A 26463-nucleotide genomic window follows, 5' to 3' on the forward strand; every position below is an offset into this window, starting at 1 on the left:
ACAATAGGCTTTCTTCATTTTTTTAACCAAACTTTTTCTAATTCTTGAAGAAAAGAAACGGATTTATGGTCCAGTCACTGTAATCAATAATTTATTTCCCAACCTAGAAGCTTCTTTCCATATTTTAACCCACAGACCTAATCCCCTGATTATAATAATACCAGCCACTTGCTGGCACCTTATCCCCAAACCCCACATCATTCTTTCAAATAGAACACTGTCATTGAGTGCTTATCTCTTTCATCCGTTCCTAAATCTCCTTTGATTTCCCTCCAACCACCCAGCTTATCTCCTCATGCTCTGCATCTTTCTGATCCTTCCCATCAACACCGCTTACGGTCTGCATCTATACCGTAGGGTGAAAGTCAACATTGTCACTTGAACTCGTCTACCCCTATATACACACCAACAGACAACGAAGCGCGCTACGAATGTCAGATTAATTTGTACCACCGAACCGAATTATCCCAAGAGCAAATGGAACGCATATTTCGAATGCAATAATAATGAGGAGCTACAAGTTAAGGTTGCTAACTTTTGCTCGGTCCTTCTCTTATTCAGTTTTGCATTGGTGCTGAAAAAGAGAGTTAACAAATTCAGGAAACACAAAACACAGTAACACTAATGAATCGGAGAACCAGTTAAGATATAAGAATGTACTTCAGAAGCTGCAGTAATCTAGATAGACCACAAGCATCATGCCAGTTATCTCCTCCTACAATTATGAGATATGTTTGTCAAGAGAAGGTCCGCGAATTTGCTGAAGCGGTACATAATACCTCAGACTCCATTTGGCTTCAGAACCTGCAATTACTTCTTTAAGAATGCGTGTAAATGAAATCCAGGGCCACCAATAGAGCTGCATCCCACACTTCCTAGTGATGGCCTTTGGTTAAACTTTTGAATCTACAAAATAATAAGCATAAGATGCATCATTTTTCTGAAGCCACAAAATCGGAAGTCTGAAGGCATAATCAATTTATTAATTGGAAACACAGATAATCTTGCAAAATCAGAGAAGTGTTGGCGTAAATTCAGAAGAACATATCCGTACCTATATCTGTAACAATAAAAAAATAAATAAATATGTCACATGAAGCTCCATAAAACCATATGTTCTATACATTGGACAGCAAAAGATCCCATCGTACATCATAAAAATAGTCAATCATAAAAATGGAGTCTTGCAACTGATGACAACATCAAATTAATTCATCATTCATCACTCCAGAGAGGTCGATTAGTTGATTTAAGTAGAACGAAACGAAGCTGTGAAAAAAGACACAAAATGACCCACTAATAATTTCCTTTAAGTTCATCAGTCAATCACGCGCACTCTCATCAGATTATAATGAACAGCAATATAATATAACCTGCTTATTGCACGTCCTCCTTTATAATCATATGCCGGCTAGATGGATATAGAAATGACAAGCAGGGTATATTATACGCTCTGCTTCGATATATCACATGCAGAGTCTCTCATAGTCATCTACTAAGTTTAAGGGGAGACCGAGCTGTTGCAACCATAGTGTACCTGAAAGGGGCCTTACTTTAGGCCATATGACCAATGACCTTTATCTCTGTGTGGTTCTCAGTTCTGAATATTTGTTGTGGAACCCAGATTTTCTACAAGCCACTTCAATTAATCACATGTAAATTATGTCCAACTAATATGTCATTTAAGGTTTGGTTGGAAAAAAATGCCATTTAAGGAAAGATAAGCTGTAACATCTTATTAGATTTGAATTGAATAACACCAATTGCATTATTGTTCCAAGTGAATTAGACAACAGTTATGAAATCCCTGATCGGTTCCCTTTATACTGTCTCATATCACAAGGTCAGGTAGACGGACAAGATTGATGAGAAATAACGAAGAAAATTCAACTATGCTCACCGTTACTGAGTTGTTGACAAATTTCTGAATGAAAGCTCATTTATCGTTAGTAGCAACGTGAGGGTCTGATACAACCGAAGCAAATTTCTTGCCAGACCAATCCCTTGGCTGCAACAGATTATATGGATGTGAGTCGAACCCATGATTGGCCACCGGCATTCCCATGTGAGCATGCGGATGACCCTGACCATGGGGCATTCCAAGAACCGGCATGGGCATCATTGGCGGTGGATATAGCATCGGAATCGGGACCGGAAGATGCCCGTTTCCATGAGAGTGCCCACTTCCACCAGAATCGTGTAGGCTTTGCGGCACCGGAGTGGAAGCGAAGAGCTGGTCCGATGATGAAGGACCCTCGTTGGATAAACCCTGCATCCTCTTCAAGTAAAGCCGATACTTCTGAAGATGGCTGGCGACATTTTCTCGGGTCAATCCTTCGACGTTCATCAATTGCATAATCGTCTTCGGCACCGCGTTCTTGATTCCCAGATGAGCCACCACATCCACAAACCGCTTGTGCAACTGCGGAGTCCACACAAGCCGAGGCCGCTTCAAGGTCCGAGCAGACGGATCATCCGTGGAATTCTCAGTCCGCAGAGCCGAATCAGCTTCTTCGGTGCAGTCGATCTTCCTGAGTTTCCGAGAATCGGACCCCGACCCATGTCGATCGCCCTCTTCATCGGCCTCCACCACGATGGGGTCCTGACACCCGTCATCATTGAGCGACTTGAAATTATTGGAGGAAAAGGCCTGAGAGCTTCCGCCGCGAAGATTGGTGAGAGTATTCCGGGAGGCACGATTAACGTCGAGGAGACTCCGGCTGGGCTCCGGCGATATGCTGAAGGCGGAGGCGAGCTCCGGCGGGATCAGAGGCTGAGAGAGGGGAGTGAGATCATCGGCAGTAGGGAGGCCCAACTCCCATTCGAGGACTCTCTCATCATCATCGGGGACAGCGCCGTCGTAATCGGTCATCTTGACCTCCTCCCCCATTAATAGAAAGAAAAGTATCGAGGGAAAATCAAGATTGGCAGGCGGGGATACGGAGGGGTGAGGATGAAGTCATATGATATGGAAAAGGGGGGAAAAGATTATGGATATGGGATCGAAGGGGGAGGGAGGCGGGAGCAGAAGAAGGAGAAGAAGAAATGAAATTGAGTGAAGATATTTGTTTGGGAAACGGGAAAGGGGAGGAGGAGGGGAGAGGGAGGCAATATAAATTTTGCACTTTTTCACTTTTGATGAGAAAGGAGAAGCGGAGAAAAAAGTGAAATATCGCAATGTTAAAGGTGCCGAGGTGGAGGGCTGAGCCAGATATTTTAGATCCGCTAAATATCTATTTCATCCATCTTCCTCCCTCCTCTGTGCATATGCATTTCCTTCTTATTATTTGTTTACCAGTGGCCGAATACACAAGATTCGCGTCCCTGCCACCTGTACCCTCCAATCATCTTGTCCCGCGTCACCCGAATCAAAGGAGCCAACCCACATTCATTTCCGGCTCCGCTGGACCCTTCCCTTCTCTCTCTTCCGGTTTGGACTTTGGAGGAGCTCCCTCACCCTTGCAAGCCCGGGGTTTGGTCAATATTTGAAGCAGTTCTCGTTTATTTCTTTTCATATACTACTATAAAAAATATAGAGGGCAACAAGGGAACGACAGGAAAACTTCAACGACAAAGGCGTGCGATGCCGACTTTAGGGCTGCAAGCAAAGGAGTGCCACGCTAACCGAACCCCAAATGCGCGGGTCAGGCAGGCGATATAAGGAACTGGTTCCCCCATATGGTGATTTTTGACCCGGAAAAATTATTTTTTAAAAAAATAAACAAATTATGGGTTCCAACAGGATAAAATTCAGATCATGCTGTGATGTTACTTGCCTTTGATGTTATACTCTATTAGAGATTTAAAATACTTGTGTCTAATTGTATTATTTTTTCTTTTTCAGTGCTGAATATTCAACAACACGTAATAAAAATAATCAGTGCAACCTTTACCTAAAAAAAAAAAAAACCTGTGCACCGCCCAACACGTATAGAATAAGCAATGTTAGTAAATCGTGGGTCTCCCAACTGAGCGGAGACCAATATATATATATATATATAATGTAGTAGTATTAGTAAAAGACAGCGTTATTTATAAGTGATGAGCATTACAGGTAATTTTCAAGATTCACACAAATGTTTGTCAAGAGTGAAGAAATGATAGGGAGCGACGAATGAGAATGCATGGTTATAAGAGTGAGCCCAAAATGGAGCAGAAGGCCCAGCCCATGATGGAGTAGAAGTCCCCAAAAGGTGTGTGGAGGATGGGTTGGGCGCAGAGGAGCCATGGTTCCCGCATTAGCAGTAGCATCCTTCTCTCCCCCAATTCCCACCTCTCTCCCTTCATCCCCCATCTCTGCAACTCTCCCGGCTCTCCCCTTCCGCACGCTCCTCACTCTCAATCACCCTTTCCTTCCAATTTCTCATCCCAGCACGAACCTCCGCAGAATTCGTGCCTCTCCTCCATGTGCTGCGCCTTCCGAATCCACCGTCGTTCAGACTGCCCAGGACATTGTCTCCGCCACCGATTCTGATGACGGCGTTTCCTCCGTCATCTCCGCTCTTCTCTTCGCTGCTTTCATTGGCCTCTCCATCCTCACTCTCGGGGTAAACACTCTGTTCTCCTCTTTCCTTTCAATTCCCTCCTCCTCATTCTGGCACGCCCTTTCCTGTGCAGGTCATCTATTTAGGAGTCACGGATTTCCTGCAGAAGAGAGAGAAAGATAAATTCGAGAAGGAAGAAGCTGCTAATACTGGCAAGCAAAAGAAGAAGAAAAAGGTCAGAGTTAGGGCTGGCCCTAAAGGATTTGGCCAGAAGATTATTGACGACGACGGCGATGATTAAGTCATATCATCGCCTATCGAAATCTTCCCATCCACTAGAATCCTAGATTCCTTGGCCTTCCCATTTTCCTCAATTGCCGGATTGCTTGTCTTCACATCTCTATCGCAAGAACATTCATTTTGTGCTTTTTGTGAATCGAAGTCCTGTATTACATCAAAATACTGCCACATTTCCATAGTAGATTCTTCCCTTTTCCTTTTTTGATCAGATAACAGATTCATTTTTAACTGCGCTGTTAGTGTTCAGCGGAGGTAAGATTATAGCAGTAATCTTTTTCTTGATAAAAACAGAATATAACTTTTAAAATAAAATAAACTATAAGAAAATGAGTGTGATGTGCACAAGTTCGTCTTCGATTTGGCGTTTGAAAAACACACGCATTTTAGACAAGATTATATTAAATATTGGATATGGTACCTAAAAACTGAAACTCAAAATCAGCGGCCAGCGCAACAAACTTACTCGATCTCACCATTTGACAAGTTTTGCGAAATTGAAGTTAGCACAGTCATTGAGTTTCCGCTGCAGAAGGTTCAATTTCTTAATGGGCAACGAGATCATGGAAATAAATCCTCGGCCAGCTAAATGTTTTTGCCCGAGAGCAACATCAAAAGACCGTCCGGAAAAGGAAAACAGATTAAATGTTAGCTTTACAGAACAAATTCTGATGCCGAACACTCGTGTTTCTATTGCTTTCAGTGAACTGCTGTAACAGAGAAGAAGCAAAGCTTCCTAACAAAGGAGTCAAACTCGTATCTTTGATAATCTTGGGTAACAGCAAACAAGCCAGAACCTTTAATCTCCAATGCAAGAAAGTTGGAGGTTGTGGTGAGGGAAGAAATGGACACGCTCTAGAGTCGGGAATCAGGGCCGGCCCTTCAGGGCTGGCGGGCTTAAAAGGGCCGGCCCTCCAGGACTGGAATTTTAAAAATATCCCAATTTGTTAGGCCCGGCCCTTAAGCTACAGGGTCAGGGCTGGCCCGCGGGCTTTTGGCCCGTTTAAGAAAAAATACTATTTTTTATATTTATCATATTTTTTATAAAAATAAATCAATGAAATTATTAATAAAAGATAAATATGAATAAAATTAAGTCACATATAAAATATCATCATATATAAATATTCATCAACATCTAAGAACATCTAAAACATTCATTAACAAGATAATAACATCTAAAAGTTTTATCTATAATGCAATTGTACAATAAATAAACACTATTATTAATCTTTTGAAACTTCATCATCACTATAATTAATTACTTTTTTTCATAAGTATACTTTTCTTTCGTAACAAAAATATCAAGTTTTTCTTCTTTATAAGAATTTTATTTTTAAATTTTGCAATCTAACTATTATTTTACTTTAATGTGAGAAACATTGCTGTTGAAACTCATGAATTTCTAATTCAAATTATAGAATCACAAGTTATATAAGTATAAAAATATTCTATTATCAAATATATATATAGTTTAAAAATATCAACGCATATAATATAAATCAACTCATTATTAAAGTCTAAATTAACCCATTTTTTAAAAATTTAATTGAATAAATTATTATCTAAAACTAAATTTACTTTTAAAATGATAATAATAACTAAATATTTGAAATATTATTAACAATGTAAAAAATTAATAACATTAATACTATATAAAAAAATTTTAAAAATAAAAAAAATAAAAGGGCTTAAAAGGGCCGGCCCGTGGCCCTCCAGGGCCGGCCCTTTTAAGCCCTCGGCCCTCCAGGGCTTATGTTTCATTTTAAGAGAAAAATATCAAGCCCGGCCTTCATAATTTCAGGGCCTAAAAGGACCGGCCCGACGGGTTCGGCCCGTTTTCCCGACTCTAACACGCTCAACTCAAATCTGATTTCAAAAGCTCACCTGGCCGAATTCTTCTCCCGCAGCTCAAAGAGATGGTGGACAGATCTTCGAGATGATATAGGACCGTTTTTTCCTCTTTGGTTTTTGTCTTTGCAAATCGAGTACAGTGGGCAACTAGAGATGTGCGCCCGTTTTTTACTTTTTTTTTCCCTCTCTTGGTTTTACAGTGTTTTCCTGCTTTCTTTTCTCTCTCTCTCTTTTTAAGAGAGACCGTAAACAAATAGTGTGAACGTACGATGCCTAACTCTCTGTTTTTTTTTTTCCTTATAGAAAAAGGTCGATCGAGGAGTATTTTCTGTCGGACGGACGAGCAGTAGACAATAGTCGTTGCGTTTTGGTAGCCGCGGGTTTGACAAGAATACACCCGCATATATACCTTTTTATTTTTATTTTAATTTGTAAGAAGCTACGCGCATGTCGTCCTTTACAGAAAGTCAGGCGAGGGAATGGAGGGTTTGTTCGGGGTATGCCTAAACTGTGGCTTCAGCTGATTGGGCATCATATAATGACATTCTTTGTTCTGTTTGTCATATTATCTATATCTATTTATGTAGGAGTAGTAGTGTTTTAATTTGACGCCAAGTCGCACTAATTTAATGATGGTAGATAACGATCTCGAGCTACCCTGATTTGAAATCATCAAAACGCGTACATCCTCCGTGTAAGTTCCGCTTGTCCTGCTGTTTGACAAAATATTGTGATTTTACTTGTTTTTTTAGGGCTTGTTACAACCTTCAATCTTTATATCCATTCCATTCAGCCACCATCATTTTAGCACACGTTGGGCATCTTAGAAGAAATCAGACTGAAAATCATGGAAATGTTCGGTGGGAAAAATTATAAGTACTGCCTCTCATTTTTAATACAAGAACTGATTTATAGTTTAATAGTTTCCATTAAAATACAAATTAGTTCGCAAAAAAAAAATACAGACTAAATTTTTTTATTGAGATTAATAGGAAGGAAGGTGTTTTAAGACTGCTCATGGGGAAAAGAAAGAGAAGAAGAGGAATAGTGTTTCAACTTTCAAGATCAAGAAGAGAAGCATGATACTTTTTTTTTTCAAGTCATTTTTATTAATAATTAATTTAAAATGGTGGGATGGGATATGGGAACATGTTCAAAATTTAAACTTGCTGGCGTGATAAAAAAATTAATTAATGCAAAATACATATTAATTTTAGGGAGAATTACGATGAAGTTCAAAGCAATGAAAACAATTGAAAAACAAATTCCAGAGGTTGTTATTCTCATTATAGGACTTGTCAATTTGTCATTATAGGTTGTTGAGGTTGTTATTAGGATCTTTTTGTAATTATTTCTCTTCTATGGGACTTGATTGTAATTCTCTCTTAATTTTATTGTAAAAATTAATTTGACAGAAATTAGCTTTTACCTCCCGCAACGTACATCAAATGCAGGGGGAATTGATTTTAAAAAAAAAAATTAAAGTTTATGAAATGGGCTATACCTTTTTACATATATAGGACGAGAGGGAGTAATACTCAGGATGGATTTTAAGTTATACATGCTTATTGATTTATGGATGATTGAGTAGCACTTGTCTTTCTTTCATTATTTATTTAAAATCACCCAACAAAAAAAAAGAAATAAGTGAAATTATAAGCAAGGCCGCTGGGGGGAAAAAACAGAGATGAAAGAAATTATAAGGAAGGCCGTGCTGGATTGTGAGGGGGCGGGGCTGATTCTCATGGAGATGGGGGCCGGGGCCGCGGGGCCAGTTAGTTGTGAGTTGTGAATGCATATTGCACAGTGTACTGTACAAAGGCAACAACTGGCGGCATTCAGAAAAACCATGCCCCTTCGGCTCTTCCTATTTCTCATGCTTTTGCTTCTCCCTCTGTATGTCCTTTTGTTGACCGCGCTTCTATCTTCGCTGTCGCTGATTCTGAATGCTTCATATCATGTGTATTTGCTAATTCAATGGGGTCCTAGATTTTTTTTAAACAGCATTAGTATATTTATTATTTTTAAGCTGTTTGCTAATTAAAACAACCACGTCATCCATAATCGGGTCAACTAAGGTTCATTGAGTGGGAGGTGGGAACGAAGACGGAATTTAAGTTGTGAGACACTCCTTTGAAATCTTTTTCTTTTTAATGAGAAAATCACGAAAAAAAATTTTGAAATCAAAAAATTGTAAATAAGGATCCATTATAATATTAATATTAGTCTTAACAATAATTAATAAATAATTGATAACAATTTTTGCGAACCACTCTTTGTATGTGATTTTTTAATTTTGAAGTTTCCTTTTTTTTGTAATTTTTTCTTTTTCTTTTTTTCATTAAACTTGCGGATTCACCAATAATCCAACCTGTAAATAGAGCGAGTTCGCTTGTTTGACTTTATTATTTTCCATGATTACTAATTTCAACCTTGCAGGAGAAAGATGGCAGTGTGGGTATTTTGGCGGGGGATGGGCGATGGCCGGATGCCTCGTTTAAGGAATCTTCTCTCTCTCTCTCTCTCGGGGCACTATTTGAATTTCAAACTCGGCGTCTCTCCATTGAATCCACGCGGTCAATATCTTCCTTTTTATTCTTTTTCTTCTCACCCCTTTTTTGTTTTTTGTTTTTCAATTTCACTAACTTTTCAGTCGTGGTCTTCTTAGATTAACAATTACTCCCAAGTGCTCGCCGGGGATCCTATATTTCTCTACTTTAATTTAATAGGATTATTTATATGGTTTTATACTATTAATATTAAGGCTTGTACAGTGCAATATTTTATATTTCAGTATCATTTTTGAACACTTCTGAAATTAACAGAAAAAAAGAATTCCAGTCATTTATTTATTTATTTTAGAGGATGCTTACAAATACTTAAGTATGAAGTAAAACAGGCTCCTGATCTCATCTTTTAATCGTGCAATTAATTATTTAATCACTTAATCCGAGGAGCCCAACTCACCGATGCCGTCACCCCCAGCCCATCGCCACTAGTCTAATTTCTGATGGCTAGAAATTTCCAAGTATTTTCACCATAAACGCGTGGCCCACACGCAAACGTTTCTCTCTTCAATTCGTCTTTCCCGTTCTTCTGTCTCTTATAACCACGCTCCCCCTCTTGCTCCTCCTAGCAGATTCATCGTATTCTCTCTTCTCTCCCCCCAGTCAACTCTGGACCTCTACCATAATCACCGATGATGAACTCCGACACGGCACCCCTCCCGGCCTCCTACTGGTGCTACAGCTGCACCCGCTTTGTCCGCCTCTCCGATCGGGGTGATGTCGCCTGCCCTCACTGCCAAAGCGGCTTCGTTGAAGAGATCCACGACCACCCTTCCTCCGATCATCACCACCTGAGCCCCTTTCCTCCTCCCATCTTCCCCGATTCAGCTCCTACTTCCTACGATTTCAGCCGACAAGGGTTCCGTCAAAGACGCCGCAACGCCGGCAACAGATCGCCCTTTAACCCTGTAATTGTTCTTCGTGGACCCGTCGACGCAACCGCCGGACAGAACGGTGTCGGTGGTGACCAGGAGGAAAGCAGCTTCGAGTTGTACTACGATGACGGGGACGGCTCTGGTCTCCGACCCTTGCCGCCGACCATGTCTGAGTTCTTGTTAGGGTCAGGGTTCGAACGGCTTCTGGAGCAGTTTGCTCAGATCGAAATGAATGGGTTCGGGCGTTCCGAGAACCCGCCCGCTTCCAAAGCAGCCGTAGAGTCGATGCCCACGGTCGTTATTGAGGGGACCCATGTGGGTTCCGATGCCCACTGTGCCGTGTGCAAGGAGGCGTTTGAACTGGGTACGGAGGCGCGTGAGATGCCCTGCAAGCACATATACCACTCAGACTGCATCCTCCCGTGGCTTTCAATGCGCAATTCGTGCCCCGTGTGCCGCCATGAGCTGCCGTCAGATCGGAACACAGTGGACAGTAGAATGTCGGGGCAAATCGATGACGAAACAGTAGGATTGACGATTTGGAGGCTGCCTGGCGGGGGCTTCGCGGTTGGGAGGTTCTCTGGTGGTCGCAGAGCCGGTGAGAGTCATTTCCCTGTTGTATACACAGAAATGGACGGAGGACTCAATGCAAACGGAGCTCCGAGAACAGTTTCCCGAGCAGCGAGAAGCACCAGAGTCAGAGAAAGTCGTGGCTTTGGCAGAATCGTTCGCAACTTCTTGTCATTCTTTGGGAGGCGCCGGTCAAGGTCAAGTTCAAGTTCAAGTTCATCAGCTGGTTCTGAGCGCGAGTCCATGAGCATAAGTCGTAGCCATTCGATCTCATTATTCGGTAGGAACTCGAGGAGGCGCAGCAGAACTTGGGTCTTGGAAGATTGAATTTGGAAATAGCAATTTTGGGAAGAAAATTATTGATTTGGGACACCATTTTCAGGGAAGAGATTCATTCTGTACATAGCATAGAACTATCAAGTATAAATTTTTAATTCTGCATCAATTAGCGGATCTGTGAAAGATTACGAAATGGGTCTGACGACTTGATTCGGTAGATTGCAATTTTTGTGGGAAAGAAACGTGCGCTACTTCACATTGCTAGCTGGCAGTGATGGTTGTTGGTAGCTGAGAGAACCGACGGAGCACACAGCTATGGATTCAAAGAAGAAGCGAAAGCGATGCTTATGACCCCGTGCTCTAAATTATTGATTCGCCCAATCGCCCATGCCAAGTTTATCCCGTCGTATAGTCATTGTAATCATTCGTTCAAGATAGATTATGTTTTTTAATTTCTTGGCATAAGATGCCGCTTCCAGTTTGCAGTATAGAATGGTTGTGACAAATTGCGGAGAATAAAATAACTGCAATTGTTGATATGGATGGTGTGCGTAGGAGTTAGGTGATGGATGGGATTGGGTGGCGGGGCAACCAGCTGCAGAGCTCCGACCCTGGGCAGTAGATGATGCATACATTTCAGGATGGGTGTACTTTCAGTTCAGGGTTGAGTTGACCCGGTCGGCCTTCGTATTCCTGTGACAGGGTCAGGGATGGGGTGTTGGGGCCTCATTTGGCTGGCAGAAACGTTCCACGCGGCATTTTCTTGACCCCCATCCCAGCTGCTTCACCCTTCCTCTTGCTGTTTCTGGTAAACTGCCTACGTCGCACCTTCTTCACCACTTCTACTCCTTCTATCCTTTCCCTTTTTAATATATATTCTCTCCCATTCGCTTCACACGCACCCCCATCCAAACAATATCTTGTGCACGCTCTTCTTCGATCATTTATTCTGATCAAAACATGCATTTTGAAACTACTATCACATACGTTTTTTAAACCACCATATCGCATTCTTTTTTGTTTTTTTTGCCCCCTAAATGATACTTTTATGAACTGAACAGAAGCTTGGCAAAGTATAAAACACTCGAAAGTAAATTTTAATTGAGAAGAATTTAAATATCGATTAAAAAGGGGGAAAATTGTATCTTGCAATTTTAATCAAAATCATTTCTCGAAATTCCAATTTGAATGTACAATTGAAAGCTATATTTTATACACAGCAAAAAAATGGAGTCAGGCAAAAAAGCAGTCTCTAGTGATGTAACGTATTGCTGGATTATGAGTTAAAATTGTAATTTATAAAATCCGACTTCTAGCATTACAAAATGCATCACATGCCTGAGGCAGTATTTAGCTTGAAAAACGGTTACCAATAGCTTGTCAAATACCAAACCGCCTAAGTCTCATACTCGAGTATTAACAATAGCTACACCCAACAGTCAGGGGACAACTGGCCGAGCCACTCATCTGAAAACTGACGTCCGATCCGATCCATGAAATTATTGTGCTGTGTCAAGTGTCAACCGCAGTGTTGTGCTTAATGTTTACTGCAAAGCGGAGTAATTTTGGTAGTATAATAACAAAACATGGATTTCGAGGCCTTCATCCGTTGTCATAATTCAATTCGATTTTTTCCCTCTTGGATCACAGTTTATGATATAACAGACGCTGGATCTGCCTTATCTTCTTCGACTCGCATTTTCCTAGATGACCATAATTTACATTATCAGCAGTGCTTTGATATTGAAATTTATTATAAAACTTAGGACCTGTTTGGTTCAACCTCATTGCAAGCTTGCAACGATAATACTTATTGTATTACCATAAATGATATGTTTGGTTTGACTTGCTAATGGTAAAAAAAGATTACAATGGCAATATCAATTGTACTTTTTGGATAATATTTATTTCTATGGGAGGAGCTACGAATGATCATTGTAAGGCTGCAATCTCTCATAAATGTCCATTTTATCCTTCGTAATCAATGTGAAAATATAATATTTGCGCTTAAATGTTATCCCTCTCCAAACTTTATCTTCACCTCCCTCCCTCCATTACCACCATCACTGCCTCTCCTTCTCCCTTGTTCTTTCTTTATTATCGTCACCTCCTCATACTACTTCACCTTTACTTCCAAATTTGTTGATCTTTGTCTCCTCTCTCTAGATCTGTGTTGTTTTGGGTGCATCACATGTAAACACAGTTGATGGAGAAAGGGAATTGTTGCCAGCAGTGAGAGAACTCAAATGTAACTAAAGCACAAAGTCGTGCAAGATGGGCAATGCACAAGGATCATCACAGTGAGAGACAATGGATGTTGAAATGACATATAAGAACTGTATTGCGTCTAAGAGCTGAAGACGCTGAAGGCATCTGTATAGAGAAAAGCAATGTTAATTTGGTTCTTTCTTTCTTGTTCACTGTAGTCTAATTATGGAGAGAAGAAAACTGAAAATGTTTCAAATTGGAAAATTCAAGACAAAGCTGAAGCAAAAATGGAGGTGGACTATGAGTTGTTGAAGAGGTGTTGTGACTTGCAAGGATTTGACAGAGGGGATCGGCAATTGCAGAAGGAGGTGTAGGAGCATCTCTGTCTTTGCCTATGATTGGGGATATTCTAGACTTTTAATCTTATTTTATTTGATTAAATGTAAAAGATTTTTTTTTTTTTGCCAAATCTTATTAATAACTTACCAAACATATTGATGGTAAGGAAATTTACATCACACCCCATTGTATCGCAATGCATTATTATTTATAAGCACTGGTAATTGAACCAAACGGGCCCTTAATATTGATATAATTGTTTCCGTGAATATGAGATTTGAATTAATTTATGAAAGATGAGTTCATTTTCAAACTTTGTAAAGCATGGGATGCAAATTCTATTTTATTATGATAATTCCAATTTTTTTTGGCCAACGATAATAATCCCAATTTATTTATATTGTTCATATTAAATAGGGATTTATATTTAATGCGATATTTTAATATAGAATCAATCTTTTCAAGCCCCCAGGTGAGTTCCTCGTCCTAATTTTCTTAACCGCCATCCTTATTTTTGTCTCCCTCCCTCTTCATTCTCTGTGAAATGTGAATTATAATTGTGATTTTTGGAGAGAATTAGATGAACTGTCGAATTTTTTTTTTATTGTCATTTGGTGTGTTATGTACATGAAATTTCCTGGGGAAAAAGTTAATGTGCATGAAATTCATCTTGTTCTAAAAATAGAGCCATGTCTCACTTTGATATTTCAATCAAAAAATTAAAAAAATAAATAAAAAAATGTGACAGGACGGGTCACGGAAATCTGGACTAGATTGGCTCGTATTTGGACATCTAGTCTAATTGTAATGGAGGGATTCGCCCGTTCTAAGATAGGTTCCACGAAAGAGCAAAGCCTCATAATATATATTATATACATGGTTTCACAAACAAGACTTTGTTTCTTTTTCAATTTTTTAATGGGCTATGGTGCGTCCAGCACCCTGAACTATTTACCCAGGTGCGTCCAGTGGCTTAAAGTAATTTGGGTGCATTCAGTATCCTAAACTAATTAAAATAGTGCGTCCATATCCCAGGCTAACAAAAATGTTATGTTTAACTGTTACTTTCCTGACTCAGTTTAAAGTTGACCCAGATATTCTAAATGGTAGACATATGGACATTTGATATGTATTATTCTTACTCAAAATTGAATTTATTTCCTTCCTCTTCTTCTAAATAAATTGACTTTTGAGTAAGAATAATACACATCAGGTGCCCATGTGTTTACCATGTAGAATATCTGGGGTCAACTTTTAAGCTAAGTCAGGAAAGTAACAGTTAAACATAACATTTCTATTAGCTTGGGATATGGACGCACCATTTTAATTAGTTTAGGACACTGGATGCACTCAAAATTACTTTAGGCTGTTGGACACACCTGGATAAATAGTTCAGGATGCTGAGCGCAGCTTAACCCTTTTTTAATATATGGCGCCTCAACAGGAATGAGGATGCAACATTATTAGCCAGCTAAAACAAGCAAACGACATCCTAGAAAAAAGGAAAACGCCGTCATCCACCGCTTAATGCAATGCGGTAGTGTATACGACCGTGTGTTGCTTTTGGGCGCAATATGAGGCATCCTATGGGGAGCTTCAATCCAACGACGCAGGCTCAACCTTCTTGCATGCCAAGAGGGCGTGGCAGCGGTTGGATGGAGAGCACTCGAGGTGTCAGCTCTTGGACTCTAGATTTCTCCTCTGTCCATTATCCAAACTAAATTCTCGCGAGTGTTTTTCGGAAAAAGTAAGTAGGTGGTGAACAAGTAATTGCATCTATAAGTAATAGTTGGGAAGAGAAGTACATCACCGCCAGCAACACTGAAAGTAACAGAGGAGCCTCACAGTTGAAGATCCACTCTCACTTCATTTACCTCCAACCAGACTCCTCGTGAGTACCATCACCATCTCTAAGCTTTGTTTTTTGGTATTTTCTGCATTGATATCTCGTTGGCTGCCGAGAAAGGATCACCAGGAAACCAACAGGAAAGGGAAGCAATCTTATGCTTTTTATATAAAACGTAATGTCGGAGAGCATTCTGGAAAATCCCGTAATCATCTCCATCCTTTCTCTCCCTCTCCTTAATAATAATAAACTGGGGTCGTATTGGAGCTCGCAGGTGTCCTTTTTCCCGTTGATGATTAATTCTTAAATTGGTGCGTTCCTAAATTCAGCCAGTCCTATTAGTTTTCTCGAAAAAGAGAGAAGAGCGATATTTGTGGGTCTTCCGGTAATCGCATTTCTAACCTGTTATCCCTCACAGTGCGATAGTATTATTTCTTTCAATTTCACTGAATAAACTGTCAGTTTTAGAGATTATTGTTTACACTATAATCAACTTGTTTTCCCCGGGTGATTAATGATAAACTCTAATAGCCTTGAACTCTTCTTTTTTTTTTTTTTGGTAGAAAAATTGGTGATACTGATAAGGAATCCACGAGTGTGATTGCTAAATCACGTCTCTCGCTTTGATCTCTGTTTATGTGCTCTTGCTGGTGCTTGATTGCATAATTACTTATAACTTGGTCATTCTTCACAGTCAGTTCCGAGACTCGGGATTGGCATTTTCACCATGTTGATCGATCACTAAAAGCAAGTGCATTGATAAAATTAACTCTCTCTTGTGCTATCCTAGCAGGCATAGTGTCTTTGTGACTTGTTGGTTGAAAGAGTAGCAATCATGAGTTTCGTCTTCCGAGGGAGCAGAGGAGATGTGGAAAGTGGATTTTCAGAATATGTTCCTGAAAGAACCACGATGGTATATATTGTTCCTTTGAACATTAGTCTTCGTGCTGGTTTACTTCCAACAAGCTCATATTTTATTAATAGATTATTTGACCAAGCTCTTCTGGTCTTCTCCTTCTCCCAATCAGCGTGTCCATCCAGCCCGGCCAGTAAATAGCAATGCTCTGGCTTTTCTCATCACAGGTGATTTAGTAGCCTCTGTATATAATGCCTTTCTACTCTTTAAGAATGCATCGTCAATTCATATCTGACGTGTTTGGTCTGCAGTTATCATGCTGTTTATGATATTGAATTCTCCCCAAATGTCACATTTTTGGTAAGAAATCACTAGGCATTTTATGCGAAAATGTTGATAGTTGAGTAGTATACATCATTCACAATGTCATGACCATGGATGCAATTGATTGTAGATGTGGCTTATGCTGATTGTGTTTGTGATGGCCACAAGCCTGAGGATGTATGTAACTTGGCAACAGCTTCAAGCTCAAGCAAGGGCTCATGCCGCAGCAGCTGAATTACAACTTCACATGCCGCCGTCCATAGCAATTGCAGCTAGAGGACGCTTGCAAGGACTCAGACTTCAGCTTGCGCTTCTTGACCGTGAATTTGATGAGCTTGGTATTATGCCTTTGAATTTTTACTTTAACTTCTGTGTGATTTAGCGTTCTTTTTAAGATCAAGGTGCTTTTAAAGGTCGCATACTAGGGCATGAAGGTTCATGTAATTCTGTTTGTTCTTCCTTCATACCGGGGCAGATTATGAGACACTGAGGACTCTGGAATCTGACACTGCTTCTACTACTACTTCAATGACTGATGAAGAGATAAATGCCTTACCTGTTCACACATACAAAGTTCCTGTCCCAACAAAGTGAGTTGTGTTAGTCTTTTCAAGAAAATAATTGTGAATTCCGCAGAGGAAGGCCTCCCTTCTTTCTTGTGTTTGTGTAGCTTTTTTGGTTCTGAACATGTTGGTGATTGCCAAGCTATCCAAATTCATTATTCTTTTAGGGTATGTTTGTATTCAGTAAACTGGAGCATTAGGGTAGGTTTAATTTAGATTCAAATCAAGTGGGAGGTCTAAAATAAAAGCATGAGCTCCCCTTGTCCTGGAGAAGCTTATTCGTTCAATTAATTATTTTTCAGGCTGAACAGAAATGCCTCACTGAAGTTGCAAAATTTGTCATTGCGTGCGGTTTTGACTTTATGTCCCCAATTGTTACTGGTGTGTTGCTAGAAAAACAAGATCTGGTGTTAATCCCTGGCGTAGTCTTCATGTTCAATTAAATGATATGCAAAAGCAACAAAATCGGTGGGTGATAATTTGGTCTTGAAGTAGTAGCTGATCGTTTACTTGAGGATCAGTCAGAAAAGGAGTATAAATAGAAGGTTCTAAAAGATAATATGTTCAGATGTATAAAGAAAGGGACAGCATGTCAAAATTCTCATAGAAAGTACAATTTCCCCGCATCGTCTATGCCATGTTTGTATAAGAAGTGCTGACTCATGAAACTGATGCGGCCCAAACTTTGTTTTTCTGTCAATAGGGATGGCTCAGCTGGGTTGGCTTCCTCTTCACGCGCAACCGAGGTCGATACCTCTATCGCCTGTCTTTCTTTTGGTTAATTTATTGATTCTTACAATTTTCAGCAATGATGGTGTAATCACTTACTTTAATTTAACTCCTGGTTGCAAGCTTCATTCACTCTAAGGTTATGTTATTGCCTAACAGAATTTTCAGCGAGACAGGAAAAACAGTCGAACTTTCTATGGAAGTCTCAAAACTGGACCTGTGACGTTTTTCAACTATGATATCATATATGTAGCTTGCTTTTCCGATACTATAGCTAGTCTTGAGGCCATTTTTTCTGTTTTGTTTTGGATCTTTACAAACTGAGCTTGCTTGTAATGTTGAGTAGTAAATTTAGAATGATGTCATGTTAAAGCACAGGTTAGGCAAGATAACGGCGGGACCGAGGAAATGCGAAGGGTCCAGAAGATGAGCTAACGTGTACTATATGTTTGGAACAAGTTAAGAGAGGGGAGCTAGTTCGTAGCTTGCCATGTTTGCATCAGGTTCGGCCCCTTGCTACTTTCTCTATTCTGAATTTGTTTTGCCTCTCTTGTTGCTGCATAACGCGTTTGATTTGAAGAGGATCTTAGCGCGCTTTCAAATGGTGGTTACATGAATCTGTGTGTGTGTGTGTGTGATTTGCATATATATAAGCGATTTATTATTCACATTGCTTTGTTTCTTGGCCTTTGACTCAGTTTCACACGAACTGCATCGATCCATGGCTGCGACAGCAAGCAAAATGCCCTGTGTGTAAATTTAGAATGGGGTCTGGATGGCAGGGAAATAGTGGGGACAATGAGTCTGAAGGCGCAGATACTGTGTAGGGTTCTTCAAACGCATGAATATTGTGCACAATTCTGTTTTGAGCATTTGCATGAATGAGTTTTATTAGGGTCTCATGCTCATAAATCTTGAAATATTGGCGTCCTGAATAGAAAATAGGGTTTCATGAAAAGTTATTACTCTTTTTTTTTTTTTTGGGGCCTTGATGAAAAGTTAATACTCTAATGTTCACGTTATGAGCGTATTGAGCGAGTTTGTTGACGCAACTATTAATTTTTCCAATAAAATGGTTGTAAAATTTCTAATTCTTCATTTGTTCAAAATGTAACATGCTCCTTCCCATAACCTCATCCCTATTGTAAAGATATTTTTTTTATGATTCATAATATAATGCATTCTGTTTTAAAGTATTAATTTTTTTACTTAATATTCCTAACTAGTTATAAAAAGGATTAAACTTAGATTAAGTTAGTTAGGTCAGGTATGTCTAAATAGTAAATTAGTTTTTGCCACGTGTTTTAATTAGACATTCATGACTTAGCCCTGCTCAACTCCGTCACTCACGGTTCTCTAAGGAGACCGCCATTGAAGACCTGCACCAAAGAAATCAGACGGCAGTTGATTGTTTTATATCTGTATTGTTTTCATCCCTAAAACTTAATAATCCTTGCGTGCCCAAAAATTCAAAGTGGGAAATATAAAGAACCCAAGGACTTGATTGAAAATTCAATGACGTGATGATTGTTTCGTATATGGTTTGTTTCATAATAAGTCCAGAGACTTGCACTGTACCAATCAATAACAGTCGAAATTAATCAAGAGTTGGAAAACTCAAGAACCCTTACATGTGAAAATTATCTAGAGATCACCTTCACCACTACTCACACCCTCGAACGTGATTGAACAAATTAAAATTGAAGGGTTAGCACATAACTTAAAGTTATGAAAAATTTTTATGCCTATTGTGACTTAGAGGCAGAGAAGCCTAATGATGAACTTCATTGTAGGATAGAGATAGAGAAAATGAAGACTAATAAAAGAGAGTGAGATCAAAGAAATTAAAACACTCATTTAATGGGGACATGTTGTGCGTTTTTAAAAGAACAAGAAGAAACCAATTGAATTTCTTGTTCTTGCACCCAAAGGCAAACCTCAAGAATTGAGTCCTTACCACCATTTTTTGAGCTTTGTTGATAGGCATGTATGGTTCAAAGGTTTTGGAATTGAAATGAAAACAATCGACCATTCTTTCCTTGGCCACTAGTCTATCGTCGTTAGCAGAGCTAAATGAGATTAAATGATTATATGTCTAATTAAAACACATGGCAAAACCTTATTTCTCATTTGGATATACCTGACCTAACTAACTTGATCTAAATTGGTTCTTATAAAAAGTATGAATAATTAACGTAATACCTCTAGCTCCTAATTTTTGTCGAGGATAATTTTAAAACTTTACAAGAAAAACTAATTTTAATTAATTTTTAATACACGTAAAGTGATTAATTGAAACTCGTAAAAATAGTTGAAGGGAGTATTATATACTTCTCTGGTTTTATTTTTAAGTCACTTCAAACATATTTTATATAGATCAAAGAAAATCTTAAACTTCATTAACTTTCATTTAAAATTCAATAACTTTCCAACCTTAGCCCTATTTAATATACATTATACCTTATCTAAACAAATCAACACAATAATAAATGGAGCGTAAAATTGTATATCTATACAAAAAAATTTCTCTTAGTGCCCTATAAATAGAATAAAAAATGTCTTCTTTCTCTACTCTATAAATAGGACTAGAGAAGTGTGGTATTATGAAATTAGTCTAAAATACATTTCAATTATGGAAAAATTTTCGTTTGATTTTCCTTTTTTAACCCTTTCTGCGTATTAGATAAACCCCTTTCAGTCTGGGCCGTAATTTTGGGCCCTTTTCCACCACAAAAGAGGGATGCTTGCAAACGCATGATGATAGGAAAGTTTTTTTTTTAAAAAAAAAAAAAAATCTTTATCGTATGATGTAAAAATCTTCAGCTGTTTGGCCGAAAGAAAAATAAACGGTGGCTCATGTAAGGGTAATGCAACTTGCTTTTTAAATGAACATAAATTTCGAAGTATAATAGTAAAATTATAGTTCAACTAATTTTAATTTTATTATATATATTGATTGAAGCACTACAGTTATGTCATTGTTTTCGAATTTCAATATCATACCATATTAATATATTCAATTAATAGTTTTGATTTTTTATTTGGATATAAGAAAATTCAACTAGATACTAAACATAAGATTAAAAAAGTGGTGATTACTAAGCATATATAAAAAGAGGCAGGTATCTGGGAGGGATTATTTGTCTCCTTCCTTCTTGTTTGTGTTGACATATTTTCCCAAATTTTTGTGTAATAATAATGTTACCTGCCACTGTAAATTAGTTTAAATATATGATAGTTGTATTATTATCATTGTCATCATCTTCATTATTACTACCTCCAGTCCTAATTATAAGACCTAGTTGACTAATTTGAGGAGATTAAAGAAGTAAGTTAAGTTAGTTATTTGTAATAAATAAGTGTTGTTATTCCTAAAATATCCTTATTGATTAAATGTATTGGCTAGAACTATCATCATTAGAAGGCTTATCTTGGAAAAAAATGTATAAATATGAGAGATAAAATAGATTGGGGTCTTATAATTAGGACCAAACTAAAATTTAAACGGGATCTTATATTAAAGACAGGAAATAGTATTATATTACTATTACTACTATTTTACCCGCTAAATAGAACACTGGCGTCTTTCCTAGTTATAATGTATGAAAAGACTGCTTTTGAGCAATCCTACTAGCAAACACTCAATTTTATCTTCTAAGCATTATATTCAAGAACTTATTTCTCTAATCCACGTATGTCGTCATTCATGTCATCATCTCCCGAGACAGAAAAGGACGCGGAGAACAGCTGGTACGGGTGTGATTATAAAAATGAGTGGTTACAAATTGAACTTGGCAATAATTATTGAACATAATTAATAAAATGCTTAACTTGTAACACCTTGTTTGATAAGAAGTATTAAAAATGAGAAACAGAGATGGGGATTGAGATTGAAAAAATATATTACAAGAGTGTTTAGTATGAGAAATTACTTATTACATAGGATTAAACAAATCCTCGTATATAGGATTAACGAATACCACGAAGAGAAATGATATTCCCCAATCATATTTTTATAGGTTTGTCTAATACTATATAATAAGCAATTACTCATGTTAAAGAGTTTTTAATAAATTTTTTTAATTACAATCCTAGTTTATATTCTTCATTTTCAATACTTCATATTAAACGGAACTCAAAAATTAAAGGTCAAAATCTTGAAGAAAAAATTTATAATAAAACTGAACCAATTTTTTACCCTTATATATGATCAGTCATCGTTGTCTACAGTACTACACCAGACGACAATATTAAGCCTTATAAGCTTAATCTGTTGTAGTAAACGGAGGGATCAATCTCAAAACATTATTATTATCGTTATGGTGTCAGTCCCCAAGCGGGGGAAAAAAAGCCTTGCCCATCGGGTGTGGTGTAGTACATAACCCAGAAAAGTCAAATTGCAGTACAAGCTCCATATATAGTACAAAACCATACATGTGATATCTGCAAAACACGTACGTTAGCCATCCAGGTATACAACATTTGTAGGTTTCCATGGCTGCCCTAAGGTCAACGCTTCTATTGCTGTGCCTCATTGGCTGGCACCTGAGTCCGATCGAAGCCCACGGAGGCAGCGACCATCACAGCGACGGAGAGACGGTAGATTTGCGTTCAAGGGGCCTGATCTTAGTAAAAATATGGTGTTTGATAATTTTACTAGTAAGCACCTTCGCCGGCGGCATGTCACCGTACTTTTTCCGTTGGAACGAGACGTTTATTCTTCTGGGAACTCAATTCGCGGGTGGAGTTTTCTTGGGAACCTCTATGATACATTTCTTGAGCGATGCGAATGAGACCTTCGGTGATCTCACCACCAAAACATACCCTTTCGCTTTCATGCTGGCTTGTGCGGGCTATCTCCTCACCATGCTTGGTGATTGTGTAGTGATTTATGTGACCAGCCATAAGGAGAGGGAAGCCAAGGTGTTGGAACTGGAAGGAGGAAGAACACCCCAAGAACATGCCCAAGAGGTTGGATTGGAGGTTAACCCCATATTTGTGAAGACTACTAACGTGGGAGACACCATCCTTCTCATCGTTGCCTTGTGTTTTCACTCGGTGTTTGAGGGTATTGCCGTCGGAGTTTCAGGTATTTCAATAATCAATATGTGTGCGTGTGTGTGTTTCTTATATTTATGGAAATTACCTTGTTGATTTCCTCCTGCAGGAAGCCTATCATACTGATGCATGATTTTAACCAAAAATTCATGGAATCCCACTATCATACTATTTTCACAACAACAATTTTCAATTTACGAAATAAGAGCATCTTGAGAATGTAAGTTTGCTGGCATCGATTTAGGCATTTAGCACTGGTCTTTTACAAAAGTGGCGAATGAACTGCTAGTCTAGCTAGCCTTGCAATAATGTAACCTTCGAACAGTTAAGTCAGCTAGCTTCCATATATAACTGAAACTTTAGGGCTAAATTAAAGAGGAAAACAGTACCGTATGTTGAAAAGAAGAATATCCTCAACAAAAGTAACGCATATGAATAATCAGTTAGCTATTGTTTTTCTTAGGAGACTCCCTTTAATTTGATGAGTTCAGTCAGTCGACTCAGCCAGCCTAGGATCATATTCAGAATTAAACCTGAATTGATATCTTGTAAAAGATCCAATTAAGATGTGTATATATACGAACTAGGAAACGTATGAAATATACGTGACACACGGGTGCAACAGAAACACAGTATGGTTAGTTGACGATCGAGAAATCGCCCTTCATATACATAGATTGTTAATTGTTGTCTGAAAACAGTGAATGAATGAATGAATGAAATAGGGAGCAAGGGGGAAGCATGGAGAAACTTGTGGACAATATCGCTGCACAAGATATTTGCAGCGATAGGAATGGGGATCGCCCTGCTGAGGATGCTGCCCAAGAGACCGTTTGCGACAACGGTGGCGTATTCCTTAGCGTTTGCAGTCTCAAGCCCAGTAGGCGTGGGAATAGGAATCGCCATCGACGCCACAGCAGAGGGACGCACAGCAGATTGGATATACTCAATCTCCATGGGTCTTGCTTGTGGGGTTTTCATATATGTTGCCATCAATCACTTGATATCCAAGGGCTTCAAACCCACAACAACCACCCGTTTCAACTCTCCTTGGTTTAGGTTTCTTGCTGTTCTTTCTGGGGTCGCTATTATAGCCCTTGTCATGATTTGGGACTGATTTATATATATTCGCCCACTAATATCATTCCGATTCTCTTGCAATTCTGTGGCTTCATGTTCTGTATTGCTGTATATGTGTGGGTATGTGTGTGTGATGCTTTGTTAACATGCCCGAGTCATCAGATGTTTGAGGTTATTTCTCTGGGACTGAATAATTGTAAAGGCCATGTACCATAATTTTCTGTGTCCGCAACAAGAATCGTAATGATCTCCTCATTTTTATTGTCGTCTCCGCTTGTTAATTAGCTTCAATCACTCCACGGCTCAGACAGTATTTTCTTGGAAACAAAAAAATAAAATATATAAAAACTTTAATGCTCTTGACACAATATTTGAGGCACTGCCATATACTAATATTATTATCTTTTTTGGGCTGACACATGGAATTTTGTGTTGTTTCATCTTATTCAAATTGTTAGTCACTTTTTTCACCAAATTTTAAAAAAAAATGTTAGTCATTTTGAAATGTTTATACTTTTCCAAAATGATTGTTACTTTCAGAATTTCAATAATTCATTATTTCATCATCATTTAGTAGTTACGTACCGTAATGCAGGTTATCTAATCATTTTCTGTGCGTTAGAAAAATAACGAAGTGACCGCTATAATTAGTCACAACACAAGGATCATATATAATTCTCTATAGTACTATAGCATTATACTAACCTTGTATATGTATAAAAGTTTAATTATTTTGTTCTATATATGTAAAATTTTAATTATTTTGTTCTTACAAAGTAAAAAGTACTTATTCTAGACCAATCGCATAAAAAATTCGGTAGTCAATTGGTTACTGATCTACCGGAAAGACTATTTATAAGAGAGCTACCAAAAATAAAACAGAATTTTGTAAAGATGGCGAAGAACGTACTATCTTCCAATATAGTGACAAGGGCCTGAGGTGAATCCTCGAGGAATAACCTAACCCCCCGGGGGGAGGAATGAGATATGAATAATTCTACCTTTTCGTAATAATTATAAGAGTTAATTAATTAATTTAAAAAAATTAAAAAAAAGTTAAGTTAGTTATTTGTAATAAATAGGTGTTGTCTTTCCTAAAACATCTTTACTAATCAAGTATGTTGGTTAAAACTATAATTATTAGAAAGACTATCTTAAAAAATTTGAGTAAATATAATAAACAAAATAGATTGGAGTCTTATATATAAGATCAGTATAAAAATCAAAGAGAGTCTCGTATAGAGGTAGTATATGATAGGATCCATTGAGACTGACGGTGGGCTTCGCCTCACTGGATTTCAAGAGAATGAAGACACAAATAGTAAATCAGCGATAGATATTTTTGGACAATCAATGAGCATTAATTGCTGCTCACAGGGAGGCTTGCTTTTGTCATAATTAGTGCTGTGAGGAAGCAGAACACATCCCTCATAGGGAAGGAGTTTAGTTTCAAATAAATAAATACAGTGTGCTCAATTCCACTGACTCATCACTCATCAGACAGAGGGATTTTATATCATACCTCAATCTCTCAGTGCTTTCATTCAGAGAATTCAGGGCACTCACAAGTCACAACTTCAAACTAAATAGCCTGTGTTTGTGAGAGACTGGTCGCTGAGATCCTTGTTTAGCACAAGCAGCCACAAATTTCCCCCTCGCCATCTCGAGCTTGTTCAGTTTTAAGTTTTAACTCAAAGATGCACCAGCGGGTACATGCATACGTGGTTAATTGGGTCTGCTACTGATTAATATTCCTCCGCTCTTTCTTATAAGATCATCTAAACTTTTCAATTGCTAGCTGTACCCAAGAGAAAAAACTTTTGAATTGATCCGATTATTTTTATAAGATTTAGTTTGGACTTTAGAGTTTTGTGAACATTAAATTAATACATTATTACGAATTTTATTTTTAACTTATTATTGCATCATCTTTTTTTAAATATATTTTCTTTCATTTTTTTAATACTCTGTCTCTCTTTTACCTTCTTATTTTAAAAAATTCTTTAGATGTTTATTACTGTTCATAATATTAACAAATTTATGATTAATTATATCTCATAAAAAGCACTAGAGGTAGGATAAGATGTTATTCTATCTTAAATCTCATTACCTTTGCCTCAAAATTTAACATCTTTTAAACTTTATTTCTATTTGATATATACACTTTTGTAAAAATAAAATGATCTGCATAATAATAAATGAAAAATAAAATAATACATTAATATTAAAAATTTGATAAAATGACTTATAAATATGATAAAATAAAAACCTTCTTCCTCTCTCCTTACCAAAGGAGAGTATTCGTGTCGATCCAAAAGAGAAATGATTCAGAAGTGGCTTGACTCATGATATCATAATCCATACACAGATTGTTGTCGATGGCTCTTTAGTTAGTTGATCCTGGAGATTAAGTAAGAGATGTGAGAGTGAAAGTTGAGGGGAATGACAGAGACTTGAAGAAGCTTTTGTCAGTTGAAGAAAAGGTTGGCAAAGTGTCCTTCTCCTTTAATTTCTTTTGAAGTTTTACCTCTGAA

The 26463-nt window shown here is 38.1% G+C and overlaps 4 protein-coding genes and 1 pseudogene across 6 annotated transcripts; 4 read left to right on the forward strand and 1 right to left on the reverse strand.

The window, feature by feature from the left end:
• Positions 1-40: 40 nt before the first annotated feature.
• Positions 41-3222, reverse strand: LOC114732586 (transcription factor PCL1-like). 3 transcript variants are annotated; one of them, XR_003739001.1, is made up of 4 exons: positions 1901-3222; positions 661-906; positions 536-574; positions 41-394 (listed from the first exon to the last, which is right to left on the reverse strand). XR_003739001.1 is itself a non-coding variant. In XM_028919881.1 (2 exons), exon 1 carries the CDS (start codon positions 2888-2890, stop codon positions 1937-1939), a length of 954 nt encoding a protein of 317 aa, XP_028775714.1. In that variant the 5' UTR covers positions 2891-3222; the 3' UTR covers positions 463-906; positions 1901-1936. The 3 variants fall into 3 exon arrangements, 1 of the variants encoding a protein (XP_028775714.1); XR_003739000.1 differs by lacking the exon at positions 41-394 and having other exon boundaries at positions 463-574; XM_028919881.1 differs by lacking the exon at positions 41-394 and having other exon boundaries at positions 463-906.
• A 909-nt stretch (positions 3223-4131) lies between these two features.
• LOC114732585 (uncharacterized) lies at positions 4132-5016 on the forward strand. Its single transcript, XM_028919880.1, has 2 exons — positions 4132-4547; positions 4618-5016. Exons 1-2 carry the CDS (start codon positions 4227-4229, stop codon positions 4783-4785), a joined length of 489 nt encoding a protein of 162 aa, XP_028775713.1. The 5' UTR covers positions 4132-4226; the 3' UTR covers positions 4786-5016.
• A 4743-nt stretch (positions 5017-9759) lies between these two features.
• LOC114732575 (E3 ubiquitin-protein ligase RDUF2-like) lies at positions 9760-11092 on the forward strand. The gene has a single exon (XM_028919871.1). The coding sequence runs from the start codon at positions 9835-9837 to the stop codon at positions 10972-10974; it is 1140 nt and encodes a 379-aa protein (XP_028775704.1). The 5' UTR covers positions 9760-9834; the 3' UTR covers positions 10975-11092.
• Positions 11093-15468: 4376 nt separating this feature from the next.
• LOC114732577 (E3 ubiquitin-protein ligase SDIR1-like) lies at positions 15469-18895 on the forward strand (annotated as a pseudogene).
• A 3348-nt stretch (positions 18896-22243) lies between these two features.
• LOC114732576 (zinc transporter 1) lies at positions 22244-24190 on the forward strand. Its single transcript, XM_028919872.1, has 2 exons — positions 22244-22880; positions 23575-24190. The coding sequence occupies exons 1-2, from the start codon at positions 22286-22288 to the stop codon at positions 23964-23966; spliced, it is 987 nt and encodes a 328-aa protein (XP_028775705.1). The 5' UTR covers positions 22244-22285; the 3' UTR covers positions 23967-24190.
• Positions 24191-26463: the final 2273 nt, after the last annotated feature.

Source organism: Neltuma alba, unplaced genomic scaffold, assembly GCF_004799145.2.
Source record: "Neltuma alba isolate B1F8T4 unplaced genomic scaffold, ASM479914v2 tig00012919_pilon, whole genome shotgun sequence".
NCBI classification, from domain to species: Eukaryota; Viridiplantae; Streptophyta; class Magnoliopsida; order Fabales; family Fabaceae; genus Neltuma; species Neltuma alba.

Bases quoted from the DNA above. Each gene is read 5' to 3' on its own strand.
- LOC114732585 (XM_028919880.1), top strand. From the start codon at position 4,227: ATGGTTCCCGCATTAGCAGTAGCATCCTTCTCTCCCCCAATTCCCACC. The intron at 4,548-4,617 runs GTAAACACTCTG...TTTCCTGTGCAG, and splicing joins TCTCCATCCTCACTCTCGGG to GTCATCTATTTAGGAGTCAC.
- LOC114732576 (XM_028919872.1), top strand. From the start codon at position 22,286: ATGGCTGCCCTAAGGTCAACGCTTCTATTGCTGTGCCTCATTGGCTGG. The intron at 22,881-23,574 runs GTATTTCAATAA...TGAATGAAATAG, and splicing joins TATTGCCGTCGGAGTTTCAG to GGAGCAAGGGGGAAGCATGG.
- LOC114732586 (XM_028919881.1), bottom strand. From the start codon at position 2,890: ATGGGGGAGGAGGTCAAGATGACCGATTACGACGGCGCTGTCCCCGAT.
- LOC114732575 (XM_028919871.1), top strand. From the start codon at position 9,835: ATGATGAACTCCGACACGGCACCCCTCCCGGCCTCCTACTGGTGCTAC.